An 18,572-nucleotide genomic window follows, 5' to 3' on the forward strand; every position below is an offset into this window, starting at 1 on the left:
TTTGTTTCCAAAAAAGAAAAAAAAAAAGAAAGAAAGAAAGAAAAGAAACAAGTCTAATGTCTCCGAACGAGAAAGCGTTTTAAGAGAGATGAGTTTCAGGGAGCTTTGTTGACAAAACGCTACAGTCATGCCGCCGTTGCTACAGCAGCAGCAGCAGCAGTGTCAGAACTCCTCAGTCCCCTCAGGAGGAACCGAAGCAGCGACTGCAAGTTAGGCAAAAAAAAAAAAAAAAAACGGCCACCAGCAGCGGCGCAGGCGTTTGTGTAATAAGTCCTCTGCCTGGAGGCTTTCAGTTTGTGGATGTCCGTTCGTCAAGTCCCTCTGAAACTCATGTCCACTGTCCGGTTGAAGAGGCCACAAGATTAATGTCCACTAAATTAAAAGATTCACACACGCAGCACATTGATTTTGGAGAGAGAGAGAGAGAGAGAGAAAAAAAAAAAAGAAGTATGGGCCAGAGGCTGGGTAAACACTCATTATGATTTGTGTTGGAGAATGACGGGAAGGTCAGTGTTTCCACGGTTTCTCTACAGAAGCCTCCGACCGGGTGCCGCTTCCTCAGATTAGTAATACGACCAGTTGGTCATTCACAGTACTGGCAGGACTGACACTGCTCAGGACAGCTTTTGTCCCCATGTGGAAACTTTTTGTATTCAGCTGTATGACTAAGTCAGGATGGTCAGGGTAGTATGGTTGGTTTTTTTTTTGTGTCCTGCATTTACTTCAAATGAACAGACAACAAAAAAAAAATCCTCTTTTAGTCCAGCGCTAACGTCACTGAGCTCCTGTTCGTATTAAACTCCCATGAATCCATCTTTGTGTGTTCCAGCTGTTTTCAGTTGTCATCCACTCTCTGATCGCCAGATGAGACAGGTGTTGTCCTCTCTGCTGGTCCAGTTTCGTCCAGTTCTATCCGGTCCGTTGCTCCCTAATGCAGTCCAGTCCGGCTGGATCCAGATCTGAATCAACTGCAAACATTCCTCGACTAGTTTTAGCCTGTTTTCCAGCACCGGATGGGTGAAGTTTATACTTAACAAAGTGATACAGACAATCTCTTCAATCAGTTATTTTCATCTTTATACTGATTTTTCTTTTACTTTTTTTTTTTTTTTTTTTGCAAACTTTACCCATCCATCACTTCAACGGAGCACAACAACGCGTTTGCAAGTAAAGACAGCAACTTCAGAGCTCTGGGCTCAGACGGCGACCGTGCTGGGTACTTCCTCATAGTGAATGATAAAGTACGGGTAGCTCTGGTCGTCGTTGAAGATGACGTAGATCTGGGGATCCACCCAGTTGTCCACGCAGGAGTCGTAAAGGTCACTGGAAGGATCGCGAGGATTGATGGGTGGAGGCCGCCGCATGGAAGGATTACCTACAGTAAACCTGAGAAAGCACAACAGAGGACATGATTAGATGGGTTGTTTGGATAACTGGCCATATAACCCTTCTTCCTTCGCTTATGGAGTATTCTTCTAAGTTTTATGATTACAACATGGCTGCTCTTGTGCGATGCAGGCCACCTTTAATAATACAAACCAACTGGAAGATGGAATGCACGCGCTGTAAGTATATGAAATGAGGCAGTGCACTGTAACCTGTTTGTTTATTGTGTTTTAAATATTCATGCTGAGCGCTGCAGGCCCGTCATCCGTCAGTTTTTGTAGCACTTATTCAGGCATCATGAATAAAGCATATTAAAATAAGAACATTTTTCAGCTACACAAGGGTGAAATGTGCAGCAGAGGGTCTGGATCCGCTCAGGTCTGGAAGCAATCCCTCTCCCTGTGCTGTGCAGCAGATTGAACCCAGGTTTAGAGCTGGACTTTGTGTGTGTGTGTGTGTGTGTGTGTGTGTGTGTGTGTGTGTGTGTGTGTGTGTGTGTGTGTGTGTGAAGGATAGGGTGTTTCCAAACCACCACACAATCCTCTGTGTGCACCACAGGCTGGCTGCAGCAGCATAACAAACCCGGTGATGTACGATGGGTACAGCCAAATCAGCTCTTTTACATGTGTGCCCTTAGATTTGACTCGCGCTTTAAGGAATGGGAGCAGCATGATGCATGGCACGGCTGAAAGATGGTTTATGGAAAAGAACCTCGACATTTCCATGATCCAAATTAATGCTGATGGCTTCTGTAAATTTAATCTGAGAGCGCCGAGTGTGAGGGAGAACACAGGCTCTGAAAAGGAGGCTGTTTACGGAGAGGTATGACTAGAGGGGATATACATGTCAAACACATCCAACTGTTCATTAAGGACACCAGACCATGAAACCATGGATCCATAAGGCCTTGATTTAGCATTTTCCCAAACTAAGTTCCATCCATCCTCCTCCTAATGAAAGCATCGTGGCGTCGCTAAGATATACAACCTAAATATAGAAGAGTTAAACAACTTATGCACCCAATGATAAGAAAGTGATGATTTTATAATTTAGTCCATGTGACTATTATTGAATTTTAGCTTCAAGATCAACTAAACTAAAACATTCGAAAGGTGGAAACAGAGAAAAATGCATCCACTTGGGGATGCCAACAATTTTGTCTCACAGGACTTGTGAAAAACAGCAGCCACACACACACACACACACACACCTGCCAGTCAGCACTTTGGCGAGGAACATGCAGTGGACTCCTTTGGGCGAGCGCTTGGAGAAGTTGTGGGAGTAGACGGCCTTGCGGGCGAAGTAGGAGCCCTGGCCGAACATGGTGGCGTGCTTGCCGCAGACCCGCGGGTCAAAGTTGTGCTTGCAGATTCCCTCCACCACGTCGGCCGAGGTGCCGTGGAAGAGGTGGCGCTCGCTCAGCAGCCGGTCCATCTCCGACATCCGCCGCGACATGTACTCCTTCTTCCTGCGGAGGCAGCCACGAGACAGGAAACGGGGTGAGATCACCAGTGCAGCAGCAAAATCAGCGGCGTTCGTGTCTAAAATCCATGCAGAATGAATAAACATGTAATGTTAAAGGGCGTGTGCTGAACAGGATGGTGCGCAGTGACAGATCCTAAAAACTTGTGATTACAGTTTCATTTGTTCTAAAGCTGGGAGAAAACATTTGGCCTAATCTGTTTCTTGAGCACCGTGGACGCACGTGCAAACACGCCGCCCGTTTGATGCGAGCGGATCAATCAGGCATGCAGCGGCGGGGAAAGCGTTTTGAGCCAGTGAGGCCGTGACCCAGGCATGACCTCGCATGATCCTGCAGCTTGTGACCTGACTCAGACTGCCGCTGCACGCATCCCTGTATGCGCACACGCACGCACACACACACACACACACACACACACACACACACACACACACACACACACACACAGGCTCGAAAACACAGACTCCATCTACTGCGAGTCAGATTTAAAACCAAGCTGCTCAACTTCTCTTTGCATTAAACCCCCCCCCCGCCAACACATACACACACACACACACACACACACACACAGAGACACGCAAGCGACCGGTTATAGTTTCCTGGCCTCAACCTGAGTGTGGGAAAAGGAAATCAACTGACAACACTTTCGTTGTCAGTGATGTGCACGCACACACTCGCTTATCGACACTCGCGCACACACACACGCACACACAGCCAGTCATTGTGAAACCGTGCGGTACCAGTCAGCGAGGAGTTTAACTGTCACAGCTGATAGGACCTGCCCTGCTCTAACCACCGTGGTTAGCCCACTGCCTTCACGACAGGAACATCACCGTCACCAAACATCCCTCCATCTGCTGCGTTCACACACCACGGCCGACTCATTCTCACGAAGTCCCACACAGCTGGTCCTATTTGCCCTATTTTTTTTTTTTTGTCTCCTTTATTTTTTTCTTCTCTTGCTCTGTTTATCATTCAGTCTGTTTATTAGTGAAGAACTTTTTATTCTTGTTTCTGTCTGCAGGAACATACACAGCTGGGTCTGAATTATTCTTGAGTTCAGCAACAGATAACTGCATAGAAGAGCCTGGCTGTTTGTTTAGTACTAAAACAGCACAGGATATGAGTCGAGGACAGCTTGCACACTATTTTTGCATTCATCTGACGCCGCAGCAGACTCATAATATCACAAACTAATGTCTGCTTATAGCCACCATAACGCGGGGCGATATCTTTTGACTGTAACAGTACATTTCTGAAATTAGACACCATAGCCGGTGATCTTTCCAGCAGAGCAACATTTAATAACATAACCACAAGTGCGTCAAACTCAGACGCCACAATTTCATCAGACAGCATTCAAATGAAACACTGCGTGCAAAGGAACACACGCCAACCTGTCAGCGGACAACTCAGTGACACAAATGTTTCCTGTTTCCATCTGAGATGGCGGCGCATTCAATGGCTGGAAGATTGATGGGAGCCGTTCGGGAATCTGAGGCGGGATCAGCAGATAACGCCTCCAGAACAAAGAGAGAAGTGCCTCAGCTCTCACCTCTTGTACTTCTCCCAAAGAAACGGGTTCTGCACACGCAGGATCTTGATGATCCGGAACTTGGTCTCCGACACAGTCTTGTGGAACAGGCTGTACACCGTCCTGTAGCTGCGGTCTTCACGGGACACAGGCACCCGCAGGAAGTCCTGGTTCATCCCCATCGGCAGCCACGTCTCGGGGAAAAGGCTGGGGGGGTTGGTGAGCGTCGGCGAGAGGGGAAGTGACGGAGACACGTCCATAGACGGGGAGGAGGAGGACGACGACGGACAGGGGAGAGGAGATAAAGCGAGGCCCCCCAAAGTCCTGAAAAACAAAGGAAACAAAGAGGAATAATTACTGCAAGCTTTAAAATGAGCCTGTATTAAATCAGGTTTTTACACAGAGACCATATCTGCCTTCAGTCTGAAAGATACAGCTGAAAAGATTCAACAATCAGAAATCATTTCAGGAAGCAAAAAAGTGATGTATTAGCTTGTTTCGGTTTCTCTAACTGAAAAAAAAAATACTGCTTCTTCTTTGCTTTCTGTAAAAATACTGGCATGTCATCTAAAACAAAACCATTAATTCACATGAGCTTTTGACAGTGGAAAGCTGTGCTTGTGCTTGAAAACTGTCTAGTTAATTTGGTATGCCACAGCTCTAATCACAGTTAATGATATACATTTTATTAGGAGAGAATTCTAAAAATGTTTTAATAAAGCACTGGGGAACTATTTTAATTGTAAAAAGTGGGGAGAAAAAAACTAATCAGATTTTTATATTAGATGACCTGTTCTTCATTACAGGCCACCGTGGCACATTAACACATGAAGACAACACTTTTTTGCATTAACCTGCACAGAAGAACTGAGCTGGATCAGGAGTAATGAGATTACTTTAATTAGACTTTGCTTCATCTTGAAATGTAAGCTGCTGCTCCTTATTAAAATGCTCCAGATGTCATCTTTCTCATTTACAACTGTCCAACCCTGCCGAGGGTCAGTGGAGGCGTCCTTGCAGGCCTGTTTCATTTATAGCATCAAAAGCGTCGACTGCAGCGCGCTACCTTTCTCCACACCTTCCTGCAGCTACGTTCCCATGCGCTTCCAATCTGGGCCAGCGCACAACAAAGCCCCTGAACCAACACGTCTGCACGCTCAGAATCGCGCTCAGCTGTCAACAGTGGCATCTCTTGCTTGAGCGGTACACAACCGAGCGGCTCCGCCGCAGCCGTCAGCCGTCACGGGCCGAGTGGAGCGACGGCACCGCGCGAAAAATGAAACCCAGACACCAAACAAGACAACAGGGAGGCAAAGCGAGGCAGAGACAGGAGTGAGAACAAGAGAGAGCGGGTGGAGGGAGGAGGGGATGAAATGCCAATTGTGGAGCTGTCATGGAAGTGACAAAAAAACTATTACGTCTGGCATTTCAGTCAATAACAGTGGTTTGGCTGTCAAGTTCTCGCTCTCAAAGTGTAAATGCTGTTAGCTCTATCTGCTATGTGAGTGTGTGTGTGTGTATGTGTGTGTGTGTGTGTGTGTGTGTGTGTGCATGTGTATGTTGTCAGGAGGCTGTGATCAGCACGACTAACTAAGTGCGACAGTTTTTCTCATCTCTTCTCTGTTATCTGCCCGGTCTCGATCCCCCCCCCGATCGATGTCTCTATTCCCCGTGTGGTTTGAAGAGATCACAGACAGCCTGCTGCAGAAAACAAGTGTGAAATGAAAAGGGACAGATAACAAGGGAATGATGGAGTTGGAGAGAGAAAGAGTGAAAAAGAGGGGAGATTAGGATGGATAACGAGGGGGGGGGGGGGGCCGGCAGAAAACAGCATCATCATAAGAGAGAGCGACGATGACAAAAGGAAAGGGGGGGAGAGGTGGGGGGAAGGAGTGAAGGAGAGTGCCAATCAAGTTAATGACCTAAACCTCTAAGCCTTGCACGGATTGTTCCTGATAGACACACACATACACAAACCGTCTGAGTCACATGGAACAAACGGCGACACGGGTTTAATTCCAACCAAAACCCAAGTGTTAATGCAAAGTGGGTTGCTCTTCTGGAGCCAGCTGCTTGTCACCGTACTGTGACTGCGACTGGACTCTTGTTCTCGCTACGTGATGAATTAAAGCGCACACAAAGCAAACGGAGGACAAGTCTCATGAGCAAATCCCTCGATCCAGATTCCAGCTCCCCGCACTGACACTCCACAATCCTTCACTCACCAGCTCCACTCCACTGCACCACCCGTCTGGAAAGCATTTAGACCGTTCCCACTTCCTCACCCTCGCTCTCTCCTAATTCTCTCGCTCCCTTCCCAGTCCCCTGCTCTCGTCTTCTGTCTGTCGGGGCCTGGGAGGAACAGCTCGTTCTGGCGTCCTGTGTGGTAAACTGGCAGGACACCGCTATGGCAGTCTGCTCAGCACAGGAAGTGAAAAATTCTGCAAACGGGGGTGAAATGGCTCCGCTTGTTTCCAATCTGGTATCACATGTTTCAAAAATAAGACCAGGGCGAGTGCTGCAAGGCACTTCGCTGTCATGATAACATGAGGTGGAGGGAGATTGAGGAACAGAAGATTAAAGGAGAAATGAAATTCCTGTGAGACGCATTTCGAAGCTGTGCGGCGTTCACAGCTCTGATCCTCATTTGTTTCTTTTCACCCCGTCTTCACTTTTTGGCTCTACCCTTCTCTTGTCCTCTGCCTCATCTGTTCATGTTTGCCTCATTATCTCATTTTCTAAACGTCTGCTCTGGGCCTCCTGGATTCTACACAGGACAACCCCCCGTGTCCCCGTGATGCCGGCTGACTTGCCAAAAATCTGTGGTGTAACAAGTGTTAATATGGACTTCCAGTTCATCTCGGCCCACCAAAGCAGAACGGAACTAGAATGGAATGAAAAGAGGGATGTGGCATTTGTAAGCTTTGGACTATTTAACTCTGAGTGTGACATTAGTATGGTGTGGGAACCTCTGTGTGCCTGTGTGTCTCTAAACAGGAACTAGGTACACTCAGAGAACATGGAGAGCCTGGAGGAGACTATGTGTCACCTATTGTGCATCCAATGTGAACGTGCTGCTAGCCACGTATCTTAAAAAACAAAACGAGGACTTCGCTCTTATAGTCAGCGCTGCTTCTTGTTTAAAATATTGAATTTCTCCCGACAATGTCAATATCAATATCAGGGTAAACAGACAATTGGCATGGTTTTGCCAAAGACTACAGAATCAGATTGCCACATTAGGATGTAATCAGAGCTCACTTCATGAACCAAACAATGCAGTCAAAGTTGAATACAGAGACGACTGTGTTTCCTTACTGTAGATGAGGCGTGAGCATCACGGAGGACATGAACATTGGCCTCTTCTTGATCTGACGTCTGAACCCAAAGACGGCGTTCTGCTGGAAGCCCTCCCGGATATTGAGGATATACTGGTTCTGGAGCGTAATGAATCGCACTTCCTTGAGACCCCTCGAACTCGCCTCCTCTATGAGCTTGACCACCGGCTGCCAAGTGAAAGAAGGGAGAAGAAATTTAGAGACGAACCAGTGGGGACTGTTAGAGTCAATTACATAAAGAAAGAATAGAAAAGAAAAAAAAACGAGTAAAATGTTCACACATCCACACAAAGCATGATTTGGTGGTTGGTAGAACAGCTACCTCACACTAAGAGGACCTGAGAGCATGTCAAAATGAAGGCCATTCTGCGTGTTGTTTGCATTTTTTCCCTACATGTCTCACAATCCAAAATGAATCTTTCTTTGTGTGTCGATCCGTGTGATTTCAGCACTTCTCTGGATAAAGCCAGAACAGAAAATGAATGGCCGGTTGGGTGAATTGCAACTGTTGGGGGACAGCTGTGTCGCAAAGAGCGATTATTCAGTACAAAGGAGTGTGTATCTGAATCGATCCCACCACAGCGGCTGGACCATTGATTGCTGTTGACGCCGTTAATGTGTCGGGCCTGAAGCTCACGGGATTTGCGCGTGCAAGACAGCAACGCGTGCGCCGGCGCACTCACCTCGGAGTACTCCCTCCAGCCAAAGTTGTCTCTGCAGTAGTATTTCCACACCGTGTGGCAGCTGGGGGTGGGGTTGGGGTTTGTCGTCAGCACGGGCAGGGGGCTGGGAGGAGTGGTCAGTCGTCGGACGCAGTCAAACTCGAGGTCACACACTCGCATCGTCCCAAAGTCCAGGGCGAACACGCGACCCCTGAAACACATGATTTAGATCATTACAGCATATGATGAGCGAACTGCTGCAATCGGCGAGGAAGAACAACAACAACAACATACATTCACATGGCAAGCGAGCATGTGGGCCGTGGTGTGGTCACCTCGCTGTTCAATTGTCACAGTTTATACTTCCATCAACAGCCGTGTGACCAAACATGGGGTTGTAGGAACTTTAATTTAAGCCAAGTGCCCTGGAGCAGGACGACCAAACCAAATGGTTGCTGGGAGTGAGTCAAACAGGATGACTGCACCAAAACACTCTTTTTTTTTTTTTTTATACCACACATAAAAGCATGTTTGAAGGAACATTTATATTTACACATGCTGAAAATATGGATCTCTCATTAGGGGCGCTTCAAAAGCTTATATAGACAAACATGCCACAATTCTCTAGAGATAGATGACTAAAATGGGAAGCTCTGGCTGAAGTGGCTTCAAAAAGAAATCATGCCATACAGCAGTACAAAGAAACACGCTGGACTAAACCCTCTATATAAATGAATTGCACTATATCGCCTGTCACGGTGATATGAAATTACAGAGACACAGAGAAATCACTAAAGGCTGCATGTAAAATCAGCGGCACCAACTAATAAGTTAAAAAAAGAAATACATAACATAATTACACTCAAACATTTTGTGCAGACATACAGCTGAACTTATGACCATTTTTTTCCAAACGTAGGTCTATATTCTGAACCAGCCCTCAAACCTCATCTCACTGGTCACAAAACGCACAGCAGTATTACAATCTACTCAGCAAAGAAACAGCAGGAACACATGATGTTATCATGTGCACACAACCTCCCTTAACCTCCCTCTGTCTCGACGAGCGCGGGTCAAAACCCCATTATGTGTGTATATATGTGTGTGTGTGTGTGTGTGTGTTTGTGTGTGTGCGCGCATCAGTCTCCCTACATTAGCTCTCCATAGGGCCTCTGGCAAATCCTTTCTGGGTCAGACATACCACTTACATAAACGTGGGCATCACACGCTGGCACGCTATGCTAAGGAAGGCAGACAGACACACACTCACACACATCCATATGCGTGTCCTGCGCACATTCGCAGAAAGCCATGCAAACTTCACAAAACACTCACACCCAGCGATGAGAACACAGGCCGATGGTGTTAACACGATCATTGATTTTCGTTGGGAATTTAAGTGGAGGGCAAGTCTGTCTGGAAATGTGTTTAAAAAAAAAAGAGGATATGCGTGTGTCTGTGTGTACACATTTTGTGTTACATAAAGCCCATTGCAGTGTGTTGCACATTTCCCATCTGAAAAACAGATGAGCTGAACGGGTGTGCAAAAACTTGCTCATTAATTCAACAGACGGAAGCAGCAAAACCTCACATTATAGTAATGGGTACACAGTAAGCAAGCCTTCAGTTTCATCTGCTGTAAGTGCAATTACAGGTCACCGAGTTTACAAGTTGACACACACACACATGCACAGTTTCTGTCACGTAGGTGACAATAGGGAGCCCTGAGTCATTATACAAAGACGTGCATATAAGCTGGCACAAACGATTTTTATGGGCTGCATTTCCAGTCTGTGTTTCTGCTAAGTCATAGTGTGACTGCATCCCCGTGAGAGGAAGTGAAACGGGAGTTCATCCACTGAGCACATGCAGAAACAAAACAGTAACAGCTGAGTGAGTCACTGATTAGGAGATGAAGAGATTAGCAGAAAGAAAAGGGAAAAAAAAAACAGGCAAATGTACAGCGATGCTCAAAAGATTTTCTGTTTTTATGAAAACTTTTCCAGTTTCAGGTTTGGATTTTTTTTTTTTTTAAATGAATATGAAAGGGAGTAACTGAAGAAATGGAAATGAAAGGGTGCTGGAACTAGGCGTGACATTGAATAGAATGGTTTGAAACACGATGTAGAGCCGACACATTGGCTATGAAAACGGGACGTTTTCAGTTTCACCTCTGGCGAGCTCGTTCCCTTCTTTAGTTCTCTCACTTTGTTCTGTGATGTCCGCACTCTTCCCTGTTTCACTGCTTCTTTCCGACAATCTGCATGTCTCTCTTCTGTCTTTTTTTTTTTTTTTTCTTCTTCTTATTTGGTCTGAAAGGGAACGTGCACCTGCCTCATCCTCTTTCTTGCTCTTTGGCTCTAACAGTGCAGAACAGTTTCTGCCTGTAACAGAGCGCTGCGATGACAAGCGAGGCGTGTGTGCAAAAGAGACTGATGCATAAACAGTCAGGTTTTATAAGGAGGAAGTGATCTTTGCTGTGTTTACAGGCAGCCTCCTCATCTCACCGATTACTTCTGTTTCCACTTCTCACACCTAACCTCTCACACTCCTCCGCCGTCCCGACGCTCACACAGACGAAGAACATCCCGAGGGGTCATTCAATGCTTCTTCTTCTTCTTTTTTTAAAAGCCTTTCACAGCGTCGTCCTGCCCTCCCTCGCTTCCAGACTAGTTTGTACTGTTCTAAAAATAAAATTCCACCCGTTAAATTAAGTGCACTGAGATTTTGTGTTTTCAATGCAAGGGCCAATCAAAAAGTCGAGAGGAGACGCAGGACACGCCCACTCTGGCAAGGTTGAGGGCCGTGCTCGAGATGTCAGGCCTCTTTAATATTGTGCATGGGGTGCTCAGTGTGAGAACAACCCCTCCAGGCCAGTGAACGAGCTGTACCTGGAATCAAAGCCGGGCTGGCAAGGGGGCCTATGAGAACGAACTGAGGTCAAACAACCACAATCAACCAAGCTTTCCTCGGGTATAGTTTCATACGAGAACGTGTGTGTTTGTACGCAGTTGTGATTGTTTCATGGGATCATTGATCAACCTGTGAGCAAGGTGACTGAGGACAAAAAAATATATAGAGAGAGAGAGTGGAGCGAAACAATTCCTGGGATAAATAAAGGTTAAGAAAACTCGGTGCACGGTCAAAATGACTCCTAATCCCCTCCACACTGCCTTCAGCACACACACTTTCTAACTTTCTCACGGCTACAAGTACAAGGACCCGCATACCAGCATCAGTCATGCCATTGTGAACGTCACCAAGTGCAAGGGGAGATTTTTTTTTTCCTTTTCTAAAAAGGAGCACACACTCTTGTGTGCGCACAGGCATTCTTTCGACAGATTCGTGTACGCACATGCAAACTTCATGCAGTCACGCCTAGATAAGTCAGTCAGTCAACCAAATCTGCTGACGAGGGCTTCTTTCACATACACAATAACTTGATGTCACGGGTTTGAGCTATTTCCACTTTACTCTCTTTCTTGCTATCTATTTGAATGCGATTCATTTGGCTCTTTTTTTTTTCTCCAAGCTTCGAGGGTTGTGAATGTAACACAGAGGCAAACACACACACACAGAACAGGAAAAACTGTATGCTGCCGTCAACTTTGTGTCCCAGATTGTTCCTGTTAAAGGAGCAATCCGCATCATTAGCTCACAGATCAGGGCGTCCTCTCCCCGTCCCGTAACCCACTCCTTTAAAAACCTCAACAGCTACTTAGTGTATAAATCACGAGGCACAAACCTGTGATTAAAACGTGGAGGTGGCATGCAAATGAGTTTGGAAAAAAACAAAAACACTTAACGAAGAAGATCGAGAAGTGGTTAAAAAGAGGAATGTACGAGTTCGTAGTATGGAGAAATAAAAAAAGATGAGTAGATATAAAGGAGGGAACAGGAAAAGAGGGGAAAGATGGGAGGTATAAAGGCAGACTTGAGTAATAAGAGGCACAGCGACCTAGACCTCGCCCCTGTGATTCATGCCATGTACCGGCTGACACGTTACACACACACACACACACGCAGCCTGATTATCTTGACGTAGCCTCTTTTCACACGCACAAACAGGCTCGCTTAGACACAACCATCCTCGGTTTTGTTTGATTCGTGACACAACAAGGTAACACGGAATCCTCGGCTATATAAACACAAAGACACACACGCACACACACACACACACACACACACACACACACCCAAATGCACCGTGGTGTCAGGTCGCTCTGCCCTTGGTGCTCAGTGACTCTTTATGTCAGTTAATGACAAGCAAGGCTTTTATCACCTGGCTGACAAAGAGTCTGTCTCTATCTCACACACACACACGCACGCACAGACGCACACACACACGGAAGTGAATATGCGTGCTTCATGGCAGTTATGTAAAAAGCAGCACAATATTTTATCAAGTTCATAAATCTTCCCCTTACGTAGATGTTACAGGAAATTGGCTCAATAACAAGATCTGCGGGAGTCTCTCTGTATGCATAAAGACGTCACAAAATATTTATTTTTAAGTAAAGTCCGCGAATAATCCAGGTGGATGGTATTTCCTTTTATCCATTCATGACACACACTACAGCAAAGCGAGAATCTGTTAACAGGAAAGTGTACAGATGACGATTACAGTACAACTTTTAGAAGCGATGACTGAGACATTCCTCCTTACTGCTGAGTTCATGACGAAGGCGGATTAGCCAGACTTCCATTCCTGCTTATCATATGGATGGGATTAACCTGTGCTATGGATCATACACACATGGGAACAGCTCAGCACAGAACACACACTCGACTACAGGCCGCTCAGCACATAATCAGATGCAGTTACTCAAAAACCATGATAGGCTTACACACACACACACACACACACACACACAAAATAGGTTTATCTTGCCATACCTGCAGAGCTTGTTAAATCTGCAGCTCTTTATATCACTAACGATGCCGTCATTAGACTGCAGTAACCACGGTGATGCCTGCGCCGTGTGCGTGTCTGAAAATACAAGCAAGGTTGTGTTTCTAAAGAAAAGCCTCAAAGGAGCACTCACACACGCCCAAAGCAACATCAAGCTTTGAGTGAATTACTTAACTGAGTGCCGAATGATCAGAACACAGCAGAGTTTACCATCATTCTACAAACACTCCGAACACAAACAGTCCTGAAACCAATACCGACTGAATTTATCTTTTCTCAATATATCACAAAAACGTACTGTTTAAATAACATCAGGATCCCTCACAGGCAGGCCAGCCACCTTTGTACAGTCCTAACAGCAGATGTGAACCGTGAAAAGACACGAAGGCTGAGGCATCCCCTGTCAGGACAGTCACGTGTTTCACAATCGAGTGCATCGTGTTAAATGTTTGATGTTGTGTTTCACTTCACCATTCATTGCCAAATGTGTCTTTAAGGTCAGGGTTACAAAATGCTCAATTAGAGTCATGTTAATGAGAGTTTTATACCTGAGCTCATTGAAAAACTGCACAAAAAAAAATCTGAGAAAAATCAACAAAAGTGATGATGAGAGGGTTTATTGCACTGACGGAGCCCTGAATGGCATAATGAAATAAAACAAGTGTGAATTCAATAATTAGGGTGTCGTGCTTCAACAATATCTGAAACAGTATGAAAAAGTAATTACATAAGAACATGAAGTCTTCTCTGATAATTCACTTTATGAGACACAGAAATGTGTGAGTCACTCTGAAATGAATCCACTGAATATGCCACCAAGAACACTTTTTTTGTGGCAATGAGAACTGAAAGAAGTTCATACCTGTGTTGACATAATCGGCCCACAATACAGATGAATCAGCAGTGGCCTTTGCACAACATTAAAAGCTAATAATCACCACTAGCTTTGTAATGACCACGGGTACACGCAATTCAAACGCTAAAATAATTCAGGCTTTTCTAGTTTTCCTTTGGAGTTTCAGTTGAGTGAGCCAGATGGTCCTGTCTGACTATACGCGAGTGTAACGCACTCAAAAGGCCTCTGAAGAATCTGGGTTGACACCTCCAGGTGCATATCCTGTTTGTGGAACAATATGCTCTCTGCGCAGTGTTTCAGTTGAAAACACGAGCCAACCAGTGAAACAAAGTGTCGCACACAAGTCTGTGTAAATATAATCCGAGTGTGTCTAATAGAATATACGTGTGTTTGTACCATCTGCACAAGCATAAACAAAGACTGTTTAAAAGCCTCAAGATGTGTCAGAGAGTGTTGAGCGTATTATGGCCTAGAAATGTGTTCAGGGGACATGTACTATTTTTTAGGTGGTAATATCAGGACAATAAAGTGTTCATGAAATGTGCTTTTATACAACCAGGCTTCACAGGAAGCGGCGCTTGCTTCTTGATGTCACCCCGCAGAGGCTTGCCAAGTACTTGCATGTGTGTATCTACTGGGTGTGTGAGAGTGAAAGAGAGGTTTATCTCTGTCTGCTAAAAGGCGTGCGTGTGAGCACAGCAAGCCACTTAGCTTCCCTGTGCAGCCGATTCGTGCGAGCGTCTGCATGCCAAGCCGTGTTTGTGTGTGCTTGTGTGAGTGTGGGTGTGTGTGAATGCACATGTGCATGTCTATGACTGAGGGAAGGAGAGAAGCTGCCAAGTGCGTCTGTGTCACTGACCACACAAGGCAGCGGAGGGTCACGGAAGTTCACCGCTTTCTGCCATGAGTGCTGTAAAGTCTGCGTTGAGCGGAGCTCCAGCCAATCGCGGCGCTGGCTTTTGGAAACGGGGAAACACAGGAAATTGATAACCAATATCAAAGCCGCACGAGGTGGCGTGTCAAGCCAGACACGATAGCTGTTCAAATAAAGAGATCCGCGTAGGGTACACATTAACTGGAAGAGATACGAAGGCCAAAAGAACTGATATGTACTTTCACACTTGCAGAAATAAATCCTATTTACTGCATTAAAGCTCTGTGAATGTAACACTTGTACAGGCGCATTCACTTGGCTTCAGTCCATCAGCCACACATGCTCAGAGCAGCTGTAGAGGCAGACCTCTCAGTTTATCACTGACGGTGAAACCAAAGGGGAAACTCGGGCTGAAGTCTACTGTTTCCAACACGCCCAACGAGAAGTGGCTTATCATTCAAGAGCAGCCGATCGGCTTACTGCACCATTGTCACAGTGTCACAAATACCTATCCATTTACCACACAGTGGTCTTTTTTTGCAGTACTTACAACACAACTATAAAGTGCAGTGTAACGTACTCTCAAGAGAGACGCCTTTCATCAAAATTCTGGAAAACTGCCCTGCTGTACTGCTGTGTCATCTACTTGTGCCGAGTATGAATGTGGAAAAAAAAACAAAAAACATCCACACGAAACAGAAAATATGCTGATTTTCACTCTTCTATAAGTGAATACACTGTGGTTTCACTTCCTAATTTGAATCCATTGAATTGAAAGAGGGTTGTGTCACTATCTACTGGTCCGGAAGACACAGATTCACTTTACAAACACAGACACGCTCTGCTATTACTTCCCCTCCACAGTGGGATCCTGTATCTAACCAGGGGGCAAGTAGCCCGCTCAGTATACACTTAAACCACCGACAGGTTGCAAAAAACACTGAAGTGAGATACTCACTGAAACTTGAGTGTGACCTGCTCATTGTCTGGGTTGCAGTAGAGTCTCTCCAGCTGTTCCTGGGAATCGTCTGCTATGCTCTGCCATGCCTGACTGCTGCTCTTGCGGATCTGCCAGTGGTACGGCAGCACGGTGTGGTGATGGGCACAGTCGTTCCCGTAAACACAGAGTCCTTGAAGGAAATCCACACAGATGTCTATGGAGTCCAACTGGTGCGTGTGATACTGGAGCTGGGTGAGCAGCTCAAAAACCAGGTCCAGGGAGACCTCTTCACTTTTATCCTGAAATAGTGCTGCTTTGTCTGACTGCAGGAGCAGAGGGTGGGGGTCCTGGATTCCAGTGCAGTCTTTGGCTGGAAGATTTTTAACCCCAGAGGTTAAGAGGTCATTGTTTTTGTTGCCCTGCTCTTGGTGGGCAGTCTGGGGTGCAACAATGGGAGGTATGTCCCTGCTGGGGGACGCTATTGTCACTGTGCTCCCCGCTGACCTGATGCCAGGCTTCAGCTGAAAGCAATCAGGGTTAGACTTGGCGATCTTGGGTCGCTCCCCTCGTCGTTCCGTCTCCTCCAGCTCTGCAGTAGTATCGGCTATCTCCACGTCCACATCCCGGGGCATCAACCCCGGTACTCCAGCCCCGGATGAGGCACCTTCTGAAGCCCCCGAGTCTTTGAGACACACCTGGCCCATACAGTTTTGCTTCGCCACTGCTGCCGCACACATATTTCCCGGAGTCCGACCTGACTGGCTGCGAGGCACAAACACCCCATCTCCAGAGACCAGCGCGTCCGTACTCAGCAAGGTGGTTAGGATAGGATCCTCCAGGGCGCGGTGGAGGCATTTGGCATCTAATTTCCTCTGTTTCTTCTTGAAATAAGGTTTCACCAGAGGTATTTTGTCCGGGATCCCCACGATCTGCTGTTCCGTGAAATCTTCACCTTCATCCACATTTAAACTCATATCCAGCGAGATCCCAGTCGGCACACCGTCTGTGGATTTCTGGAGGATGTGCAAAGTTTTATCCATTATGCCCTCCTAGAAACCGACAGTCCTGGGAGGAGAAAGAGAACAGAAAGAGGTAGTCATCAAAGATAACACCTACAGTCATATCATCTGAAGTCATCCTGGCAGCAATGATTAACAGGATGCCAGCTAATGGGACAAATATGAATGTCTTTTCTGGGAAAAAAAAAAAACAGAAAAACATTCAGCCTGTCTGTGCTGAAACGAAACCGTCTGTGATCCCAGGATGACCCTGCACATTTACCCACAGCCAGCACAGCGATCTGCGGATACATTACAGCAGGATCACAGACTGTCTGCTGAAGGGGACGGACTGACTCTCACAAGACGAGTGACTGGAGCTGCAAAACACATTACCCAACCCTACTGCAACCGTGCTCTGATAAATAAGAAATAAGATTACACAGCCGTGTCCTTACAGCTTTCCGTCTTTTTTTTCTTTTTTTGCTGTTTGGCCGCTAACGTCATGCCCGCAATTACAGCTGCGTATCCGAACAGGAGCGATAAAATCATCAGTGTAACAAAACCTCTCCCCCCCTGCTCTCCTGCTCTCTCCCGGGACTATATATTTTGATCACGGGAGTCCGATACGCAGCCCCTGCCGTCTACGTGCCGCTCACACATGGCTGCCCGAGCAAGTTTGCACGTAGGCTACAGTACACACACACACACACACACACACACACACACACACACACACACACACACACACACACACAAACACACACGGAGAGAAACCCACACACACACACAGCAGCAGCACTGCAGCGGAGCACCGACAAAAGAGAGCCCGCAGCTCTAATTCATCACGCCGCTACTCCAGCCTGAAGAGACACTCCAGAAATAATAGTAATAATAAAAAGCTTTGTAATAAACAAAGCCCGGGGTTCTGCGGAGGATTCATCCCGGCGCAGCTTTCTCCTAAACACCCCATGTCGGTGAAAACAATCTCCACAGCCAAATAGAGCCTACCTGCGCGACAACGTCCAGCCCTCTGCCCGGGTCTCGACTCTCTTCGGTGGGTAATATCCAGTGCGCGCATCGGGCGAAGCTCCGCGTCCAGCCTGGAGACGTTAAGTGTCCGCGTGCGGGACTAGACCGACGGCCGGGGAGGCTGCTGCTGCTGCTGTCGTCCCCCCGCCGCTCTCATGTCCCCGCGCTGCCCTGCGCGTCTCCTCTCTTTGTATCCGTCTGCCGGACAGAGTGGAAGCGGAGTGCGGGACGACAAAGAGCGGAGCACAGCTGTGCGGAGAGCCTGCTGCCTCCCGGCTCCGCGCAAGCAGGCCCCGCCCACCGTCCCGCCGCGGGGGCGGGGCCTGCCCGCCGGCCCGCCTCCCGCCCTCGCGGAGCGGGGCGAGAGGCGTCTGCTGGTGATCCGGAGAAGCTGCATGGGGGTGTGCGGAGACCCCGAGGGGCCGGCCCCGGAAGAAGCCTTAATAAAAGCAAATCATTACAGCATAGCATGTGACCGAGAAAGTAAACTACAACCAGGAAAGGAAGCGTGAGGCAGAGTTTTTTTTCCTCTAAACTGCAGCAAAGCCAGCAGTTTC

General features: G+C 46.9%; 1 protein-coding gene across 1 annotated transcript; it reads right to left on the reverse strand.

Moving 5' to 3' along the window:
• Positions 1-747: 747 nt before the first annotated feature.
• On the reverse strand, positions 748-18,278 carry tiparp (TCDD-inducible poly(ADP-ribose) polymerase). The gene is made up of 7 exons (XM_030107993.1): positions 17,995-18,278; positions 16,004-17,050; positions 8,425-8,614; positions 7,722-7,909; positions 4,425-4,727; positions 2,597-2,854; positions 748-1,386 (listed from the first exon to the last, which is right to left on the reverse strand). Exons 2-7 carry the CDS (start codon positions 17,023-17,025, stop codon positions 1,197-1,199), a joined length of 2,151 nt encoding a protein of 716 aa, XP_029963853.1. The 5' UTR covers positions 17,026-17,050; positions 17,995-18,278; the 3' UTR covers positions 748-1,196.
• Between the last annotated feature and the right edge of the window lie 294 nt (positions 18,279-18,572).

The sequence above is a fragment of the Salarias fasciatus genome, chromosome 14 (assembly GCF_902148845.1).
Source record: "Salarias fasciatus chromosome 14, fSalaFa1.1, whole genome shotgun sequence".
Lineage (NCBI taxonomy): Eukaryota > Metazoa > Chordata > Actinopteri > Blenniiformes > Blenniidae > Salarias > Salarias fasciatus.